Raw genomic sequence first — 9536 nt, forward strand, 5'->3', positions numbered from 1 at the left:
TTATGGGGTTGATATGGGGTGGTTATGGGGTGGTTATGGGGTGGATATGGGGTGGTTATGGGGTGGTTATGGGGTGGCTATGGGGTTAATATGGGGTTGATATGGGGTGGTTATGGGGTGGTTATGGGGTTGATATGGGGTGGTTATGGGGTGGTTATGGGGTTGATATGGGGTGGTTATGGGGTGGCTATGGGGTGGTTATGGGGCTGATATGGGGTGGTTATGGGGTGGTTATGGGGTGGTTATGGGGTGGTTATGGGGTGGCTATGGGGTGGTTATGGGTCTGATATGGGGTGGCTATGGGGTGGCTATGGGGTGGTTATGGGGCTGACCCCCCCTGCCCCCCCCAGGCTCAGACCCTGCCCTGCTGGACCCGGCGCTGGCCAAACGTTTGCGCCGTAACCGCACGGTGGCGCTGAGTCGGTTGGACGCCGTGATCCAACGCTACGCGCAGCTGCAGGACGTCGGGGAGCACAGCGACAGGGACAGGAACAGGGCGGCCAGGGTAAGGAATGGGGGGTTCAGCACCACGGACAGCGGCGTGGGCTTCAGCACCATGGACAGCGACGTGGGCTTCAGCACCATGGACAGCGACATGGGGGTGGCCATGGGGTTGGGATGGGGTTGGCCATGGGGTTGACCATAGGGTTGGCTATAGGTTTGACCCTGGGGTTGGCTATGGGGTAGGGATGGGTTTGGCCGTGGGGTTGGGATGGGGTTGGGAATGAGGGGGATGGGATTGGGATGGGGTGGGCCATGGGGTTGACCATAGGATTGGCTATGGGGTAGGGATGGGGTTGGCCCTGGGGTTGGCTATGGGGTAGGGATGGGGTTGGCCATGGGGTTGGATAAGGGGTTGGCCATGGGGTTGGCCATGGGGTATGGGTGTGGTTGGCCTTGGGTTTGGCCATGGGGTTGGGGATGGGATTGGGATGGGGTTGGCTATGGGGTTGGCCATGGGGTTGGCCATGGGGTTGACCGTAGGGATGGCCATGGGGTTGACCATAGGGATGGCCATGGGGTTGACCATAGGGATGGCCATGGGGTATGGGTGTGGTTGGCCTTGGGATTGGCCATGGCCCTGGGGCTGGGATTGGGATGGGGTTGGCCCTGGGGTTGGCTATGGGGTTAGCTGTGGGGTTGGCTATGGGGTAGGGATGGGGTTGGCCCTGGGGTTGGCAGTTGGGGTTGGGGATAGGAAGGGATGTGGTTGGCATGGGGTTGGCCATGGGGTAGGGGTGGGGTTGGCCATGGGATTGGGATGGGGTTGGCTATGGGGTTGGCCATGGGGTTGGCTGTGGGGTTGGCCTTGGGGTTGGCCATGGGGCTGGCCATAGGTTTGGCAGTGGGATTGGCCATGGGGTTGGCCATAGGGTTGGCAATGGGGTTGGCAATGGGGTTGGCCATAGAGTTGGCAATGGGGTTGGCCATGGGGTTGGCCATAGGGTTGGCAATGGGATTGGCCATGGGGTTGGCCATAGGGTTGGCAATGGGGTTGGCCATAGGGTTGGCTATGGGGTTGGGTATGGGGTTGGCTATGGGGCTGGCCATGGGGCTGAAGAGCGGAGGGGGACGATGGCAGCTTCCCACCCCACAGAGCCTCCGAGGCAGCACCAGGAGGAGCCGCGAGGAAGAGGAAGAAGAAGAGGAAGAAGAGGAAGAGGAATCCGAGAAGGAGGAGTCGGAGGAGGAGGAAGAAGAGGAAGATGAGGAAGAAGAAGAGGAGGAGGAGGAGGAAGAAGAGGAGGAAGAAGAGAACGAGTCCGATGGAGCACAGGGAAAAGAGGAGGAAGAGGAAGAGGAAGAGACCAAGAGTGAAGTGAAGGCTGAGAGCGAAGACACGGCTCAGGGTGGGTGTAGGGGGGGGGGAGGAAGAGGAGGAGGAAGAGGAAGAGGAAGAGGAGGAAGAGGAAGAGGGGTAGGAAGGGGAGGAGTAAGAGGGGGAGGAAGAAGAGGAAAAGGAGGAGGAAGAGGGAGAGGAAGAGGAAAAGGGGGAGGAAGGGGAAGAGGAAGAGGGGGAGGAAGAGGAAGAGGAGGAAAGGGGAGAGAAAGGGGGAGGAAGAGGAGGAAGAGGAAGATGAAAACAAGGAAGAGGAGGAGGGAGGAAATGAAGAAGAGGGTGAAGAAGATGAAAACAAGGAAGAGGGGGAGGGAGGAAATGAAGAAGAGGGAGAAGAAGAGGAAAACAAGGAAGAGGAGGAGGAAGGAAGAGGAGGAGGGGGAGGAGGAAGAGGAAGAGGAGGAGGAAGAGGGGGAGGAGGAAAAAGAGGAAGAGGGGGAGGAGGAGTAGAAGGAGGACGAGGAAGAGAAGGAGGAAGATGAAGAGGAGGAGGAAGAAGGGGAGGAGGAAGAAGAGGAGGAGGAAGAGGAAGAGGGGGAGAGAGAGGAAGAAGAAGAGGAGGAAGAGGGAGAGAAAGGGGGAGGAAGAGGAGGAAGAGGAAGAGGAGAAAGAGGAAGAGGAAGAAGAGGAAGAAGGGGAGGAAGAGGAGGAAAAGGAAGAGGAGGAGGAGGAAGGGGAGGAGGAAGAGGAAGAGGGGGAGAGAGAGGAAGAAGGGGAGGAAGAGGGTGAGGAAGAAGAGGAGAAAGAGAAGGAGGATGAAGAGGAGGAAGAGGAGGAAGGGAAGGAGAAAGAGGAAGAGGAGGAGGAAGAAGAGGAAGAGGGGGAGAGAGAGGAAGAAGAAGGGGAGGAAGAGGAAGAGGGTGAGGAAGAAGAGGAAGAAGAGAAGGAGGATGAAGAGGAGGAAGAGGAAGAGGAGGAAGAGAAGGAGGATGAGGAGGAGGAAGAGGCTGAGGAAGATGAAGAGGAAGAGGGGGAGAGAGAGGAAGAAGAAGAGGAGGAAGGGGAAGAGGAAGAGAAGGAGGATGAAGAGGAGGAAGAGGGGGAGGAAGACGAAGAGGAGGAGGAGGAGGAGGAGGAAGAAGAGGAAGAGGAGGAGGGAGAGGAGGAAGAGGGAGAGAAAGGGGGAGAAAGAGGAAGAGGGGGAGGAGGAAGAGAGGAAAAAGACGAAGAGGAAAAAGACGAAGAGGAAAAAGACGAAGAGGAAAAAGACGAAGAGGAAAAAGACGAAGAGGAGGAGAAATAGGAAAAGGAAGAAGGGGAGGAAGAAGAAGAGGAAGAGGAGGAGGAAGAGAGGGAGGAAGAAGAAGAGGAGGATGAGGGGGAGGAAAAGGGGGAGGGAGAGGAGGAGGAGGAGGAAGAGGAAGCAGCCACAACTTGGGTTGTGCTGGGGGTCTGTTGGTTATAGGGTGGGAGTCTGTATATGGGTGGGGGTCTGTTGGTTATAGGGTGGGGGTCTGTCTATGGGTTGGGGTCTGTTGGTTATAGGGTTGGGGTCTGTCTGTGGGTTGGGGTCTGTCTATGGGTGGGGGTCTGTCTATGGGTTGGGGTCTGTTATAGGGTTGGGGTCTGTCTATGGGTTGGGGTCTGTCTATGGGTTGGGGTCTGTATGTGGGTTGGGGTCTGTTGGTTATAGGGTGGGGGTCTGTCTATGGGTTGGGGTCTGTCTATGGGTGAGGGACTGTCTATGGGTTGGGGTCTGTATGTGGTTGGGGTCTGTCTATGGGTGGGGGTCTGTTGGTTATAGGGTGGGGGTCTGTCTATGGGTCGGGGTCTGTCTATGGGTTGGGGTCTGTCTATGGGTTGGGGTCTGTTGGTTATAGGGTGGGGGTCTGTCTGTGGGTTGGGGTCTGTCTATGGGTCGGGGTCTGTCTATGGGTTGGGGTCTGTTGGTTATAGGGTTGGGGTCTGTCTGTGGGTTGGGGTCTGTTGGTTATAGGGTTGGGGTCTGTATATGGGTTGGGGTCTGTCTATGGGTTGGGGTCTGTCTATGGGTTGGGGTCTGTTGGTTATAGGGTTGGGGTCTGTCTATGGGTTGGGGTCTGTCTATGGGTTGGGGTCTGTCTATGGGTTGGGGTCTGTTGGTTATAGGGTTGGGGTCTGTCTATGGGTTGGGGTCTGTTATAGGGTTGGGGTCTGTCTATGGGTTGGGGTCTGTCTATGGTTGGGGTCTGTTGGTTATAGGGTTGGGGTCTGTCTATGGGTGTGTGTCTGTCTATGTGTGGGGGTCTCATGCCCCCTTTATCCCCCCTCTATTTCCCCTATTCAGCCCCACCCCCCCATGATGAAGAGGAGGCTCCGAGGCCGAAGGCTGCCGAGCTGTTTGTGCTGGAGATCCAGGCGCTGCCATTGGACAACAACGAGACCCCCCCGGCATCGCCCGGACCCTCGGAGGCCACCCCAAAAGCCGCCCCCACCTCCCCACAACCATCCGGCCCCATAGAAAACCCCAAATCCAGGACTTTTAGCCCTAAAAAGGAAGGGGACGAAGCCGGCTGCCCTATAGGGTCGGAGCCGCAATGGACTCGACCCCAAACCCCGTTAAAAAGGGGTCGCGAGAGCCCCAGCCCCATAGAAAATGGGGGGCGGGATGGGGGGCGGGGGGGGGATGGGGGACCCATCAGTTCCACCAGCGTCAATGGGAACGTGTCGCCTCACCCCAAAAGGAGCCGCACGGACCCCATAGCGGGAAGGTAACGGGGTTATGGGGTTATGGGGTTATGGGGTTATGGGGTTATGGAGTTATGGGGTTATAGGGCAGGCTATGGGGTTATGGGGTTATGGGGCGGGTTATGGGGTTATGGGGTTATGGGTTCAGGGGTTATGCGGTTACGTGGGGTTAACTGGGGCAAGTTAATGGGGTTATGGGTTATGGGCGTTTATGGGGGGTTATGGGGTTTCAGGGGGTACTAATGGGTTATCGGTTTATGGGCGGGTTATGGGTTATGGGTTATGGGGTTAATGGGGTTATGGGGTTATGGGTTATTGGGGTTGGGTTAGTGGGGCTTATGGGGGTCTCATGGGGTTATGGGTTATGGTGCGGGTAATGGGGTTATGGGGTTTGGGTTATGGGGCAGGTTATGGGTTATGGGGCAGTTTAATGGGGTTATGGGTTAGGGGTTGAATGGGGCGGGTTATGGGGTATGGGGTATGTGGTTAATGGGGCATGGTTATGGGTTACTGGGGCAGGTTAAGGGGTTAAGGGGTTATGGGGTTTATGGGCGGTTCATGGGGTTATGGGGTTATGGGGGCGAAAGTTATGGGGTTAGGGGCCAGGTTATGGGGTTATGGGGGGTGTTATGGGGTTAATGGTGGGGGCAGTTATGGGGGTTATGGGGCGGTTATGGGGTTATTGGGGTCTAACTGGGTTATGGGCAGTTATTGTGGTGGGGCTGCTATGGGGTCAAATGGGGGCAGGTAATGGGGTTTATAGGGGGGTTTGGGGTTCCATGGGGTTTGGGCAGTTAATGTGGGGTATGGGCAGTTATGGGGTTAGGGGGCTGCTATGGGGGTTCATATGGGGTTAGGGGCAGGTAATGGGGTTATGGGGCGGGTTATGGGGTTATGGGGTTATGGGGCAGGTAATGGGGTTATGGGGCAGGTAATGGGGTTACTGGGGCAGGTAAATGGGGTTTATGGGGGTTATGGGGTCAATGCGGGGCAAGGTTTTATGGGGTTAATAGGGGGGTTATAGGGGATTATGGGGTTAATGGGTTCATGGGGCAAGGTACATGGGTTATGGGACGGGTTATGGGGTTATGCGGGTTATAGGGTTATGGGGTTAATGGGGTGCAGGTTATGGGAAGTTATGGGGCAGTTATGGGGTTAGGGGGCTGCTATGGGGTCAATGGGGGCAGGTAATGGGGTAATGGGGTTATTGCGGGTTAAATGTTGGTCAATGGGGGAGGGCTGTGGGGTCAATGGGCAGGTATGGGTCAGTGGGTCCATTAATGGGCTGTATTGGGGTCAGTGGGGCAGGATTATGGGGTGTATGGGTTGTTGTATGGTGTTATGGGTCACGTGGGGCAGGTTTATGGGGGTTAGGGGTTGTTACTGGGCTATGGGGTCAATGGGCGGCAGGTAATGGGGTTATGGAGTTGTGGGGGATTATGGGGTCATATGGGTTAATTGGGTTCAAATGGGGGAGGGGCTTTAATGGGGTTAATGGGGTTAATGGGTCAATGGGGCCAGGTTTATGGGGTTAATGGGAGACAGTATGGGGTTATGGGGGTGGTTAATGGTTAACTGGGTCAATGGGGCTGCTATAGGGTTTAATGGGAAAGCATTAATGGGGTCCAATGTGGGGCAGGTATTGGGTATGGGCGGCTTATGAAGGTTATGGGGGTTTTATGGGGGATTGTTATGGGGGTTTGGGGGCCAGGTAATGGGGTTTATGGGGGGGGGCTATGGGTCAATGGGGGGGGGCTTGGGGGTCAAATGGGGGAGGTATGGGTTATGGGGCGTTATGGGTCAATGGGTTAAATGGAGTGCATATGGGGGGGGGCTTGGGTTTAGATGGTGGCAGGTAAATGGTTATGGGGGCGGTTAGTGGGGTTATGGGGGTTATGGGGTTATGCGGGGCGGGTTCTGGGGTCAATGGGGTCCCCAATGGGGTTTCTAGTTGGGTCCTTAATGGGTCCCTAATGGGGTCCCTATTGGAGTTCTTAATGGGGTTCCTATTGGGGTCCCTATAGATCTCTATTGGGGTCCCATTAGGGGTTCCTAAATGGGGTCCTAATGGGGTCTTAATTAGGTACTAATGGGGTTTCTCAATGGGGTCCCTTAGGGGTTCTTGATGGTCCCTAAAGGTCTCTAATGGGGTCCTTGAATGGGGGTCCTTATGGGCTCCTATGGGGTCTCTTTAATGGGGTCTTCCATTCGGGGTCTGTTAATGGGGTTCCCTTATGGATCCTTAATGGGGTCCCTATTGAAGTCCCTATTGGGGTCCTTAATGGGGGTCTCTATTGGGAATTCCCTATTGGGGTCCCCTTAAGATGGGGTTCTCTATTGGATCCCTATTGGGGTCCCTTATTTGGGGTCCTCTATGGGTGTCACCTATTGGGGTCCTTAATGGGGTCTCTATTGGGATCCCTATTGGGGTCCTTATTGGGGTCTCTAATGGGGTCCCTATTGGGGTCCCTAATAGGGTCTCTATGGGGTCCTTAATGGGGCTCCTAATGGGTCTTTAATGGGATCCTTAATGGGGTCCCTATTGATCTATCTAATGGGGTTCTTAATGGGGTATCTAATGGGGTCCCTATTGGGGTCCCTAATGGGGTCCCTATTCCCTATTGGGGTCCTTAATGGGGTCCCTATGGGGGTTCTTAATTGGGGTCCCTAATGGGGTCTCTATTGAGGTCCATAATGGGGTCTCTATTGGGGTCCTTAATGGGGTCCCTAATGGGGTCTCTATTGAAGTCCCTAATGGGGTCCTCATGGGGGTCCTTAATGGGGTCCCTATTGGGGTCCCTAATGGGGTCTCTGTTGGGGTCCTTAATGGGGTGCCTATTCCATATTGGGGTTCCTAATGGGGTCTCTATTGGGGTCCCTAATGGGGTCCCTATTCCATATTGGGGTCCCTAATGGGGTCTCTATGGGGGTCCTTAATGGGGATCCTAAAGGGCTCCTTAATAGGTTCCTTAATGGGGTCCCTATTGATCTATCTAATGGGGTCTCTATTGGGGTCCCTAATGTGGTCCCTATTGGGGTCTCTATTGGGGTCCCTAGTGGGGTCCTTAATGGGATCCCTATTGGGGTCCCTAATAGGGTCTCTATTGGGGTTCCTAACGACATACCCAATGGGGTCCCTATGGGGGTCCTTAATAGGGTCTCTATTGGGGTCCCTAATAGGGTCTATAATGGGGTCTTTATTGGGGTCCCTAATGGGGTTTCTTATGGGGTCCTTATTGGGGTCTCTAATAGGGTCTCTATTGAGGTCCCTAATGGGGTCTCTATTGGGGTCTCAATTGGGGTCCTTAATGGGGTTTCTTATGGGGTCCTTATTGGGGTCTCTATTGAGGTCCCTAATGGGGTCTCTATTGAGGTCCCTAATGGAGTCTCTATTGGGGTCCTTAATGGGGTTTCTTATAGGGTTTCTTATGGGGTCCTTATTGGGGTTTCTAATGGGGTCTCTATTGAGGTCCCTAATAGGGTCTCTATTGGGGTCCTTAATGGGGTTTCTAATGGGGTCCCTATTGGGGTCCCTAATAGGGTCTCTAATGGGGTCCACAATGGGGTCCCTAATGGGGTCTCTATTGGGGTCCTTAATAGGGTTTCTTATAGGGTTTCTTATGGGGTCCTTATTGGGGTTTCTAATGGGGTCCCTATTGGGGTCCTTAATAGGGTCTCTAATGGGGTCCATAATGGGGTCCCTAATGGGGTCTCTATTGGGGTCCTTATTGGGGTCCCTAATAGGGTCTCTATTGTGGTCCTTAATGGGGTTTCTAATGGGGTCTCTATTGGGGTCCCTAATGGGGTCTCTATTGTGGTCCTTAATGGGGTTTCTAATGGGGTCCCTATTGGGGTCCCTAATAGGGTCTCTAATGGGGTCTCTATTGGGGTCCTTAATAGGGTTTCTTATAGGGTTTCTTATGGGGTCCTTATTGGGGTCTCTAATGGGGTCTCTATTGAGGCTCCTAATAGGGTCTCTATTGTGGTCCCTAATGGGGTCTCTATTGAGGCCCCTAATAGGGTCTCTATTGGGGTCCTTATTGGGGTCCCTAATAGGGTCTCTATTGTGGTCCTTAATGGGGTTTCTAATGGGGTCTCTATTGGGGTCCCTAATCGGGTCTGTAATGGGGTCCCTAATGGGGTCTCTATTGTGGTCCTTAATGGGGTCCCTAATGGGGTCCCTAATAGGGTCTGTAATGGTGTTTCTAATGGGGTCCCTAATAGGGTCTCTAATGGGGTTTCTAATGGGGTCCCTAATAGGGTTCTAACATTGCCCCCCCCCATTACAGCCCCTGCCTGGAGCTGCACAGCGTGGGCTCTGAGGATGAAGGTGATGGTGGGGGGGGGGGGTCCCGGTTGAGCCCCCTCCCCGATTCAACAAGGGCTGATTCACCCGGCCGGGATCTGGTCAGCAGCTCCCAGGGGAGCCCCAGGAGACCCCCACCCAAAAAGGCATGCAAGGTTAGGGGGGGATACTAGATCCATATCCCCCTATAGACCCATACACCCCCTATAGGCCCAATAACATCCTATAGCTCCCATACACCCCTATAGACACCCAAATACCCCCCAGAGCTCCTATACGACCCCATACACCCTATAGGCCCCCATACACCCCTTATTAGACCTACACCTATAGACCCCCCAGACACCCCCTATAGACCCCAGACCCCCCCTATAGACCCCAGACACCCCCCAACAGCCCCTATGATCCCATATAACCCCTATAAGCTCCCATACACCCCTATAGACCCCCAGACACCCCTATAGGCCCCAATACAATCCCCTATAGATCCCATACACCCCTATAGACCCCCAGACAACCCCCCACAGCCCCCTATGGATCCATATACCCCCTACAGATCCCATACACCCACCCTCTATCGCCCACCAAAACACCCCCCACAAGTCGCCCTAATAAACATACATCCCCTAATAGAATCCCATACACCCCTATAGACCCCATACACCCCCCACTCGCCCTATATCCCCTATACCCTTCCCCACACACTCTTCCCCCCCTAATACC

General features: G+C 54.7%; 1 protein-coding gene across 1 annotated transcript in view; it reads left to right on the forward strand.

Annotated features, from left to right (window-relative positions):
* The window catches only part of LOC107307187 (death domain-associated protein 6-like), a gene marked incomplete at its 5' end in the record, with an annotated part of 11545 nt that extends 2559 nt beyond the window's left edge, over positions 1-8986 (forward strand). The window contains 4 exons of the mRNA XM_015850656.2: positions 351-505; positions 1598-1850; positions 4107-4530; positions 8797-8986. Of these exons, the coding sequence (XP_015706142.2) occupies positions 351-505; positions 1598-1850; positions 4107-4530; positions 8797-8986 (1022 nt within the window). The remainder of the gene's footprint in view (positions 1-350; positions 506-1597; positions 1851-4106; positions 4531-8796) is intronic.
* Positions 8987-9536: the final 550 nt, after the last annotated feature.

Source organism: Coturnix japonica, unplaced genomic scaffold, assembly GCF_001577835.2.
Source record: "Coturnix japonica isolate 7356 unplaced genomic scaffold, Coturnix japonica 2.1 chrUnrandom503, whole genome shotgun sequence".
Classification (NCBI taxonomy): domain Eukaryota; kingdom Metazoa; phylum Chordata; class Aves; order Galliformes; family Phasianidae; genus Coturnix; species Coturnix japonica.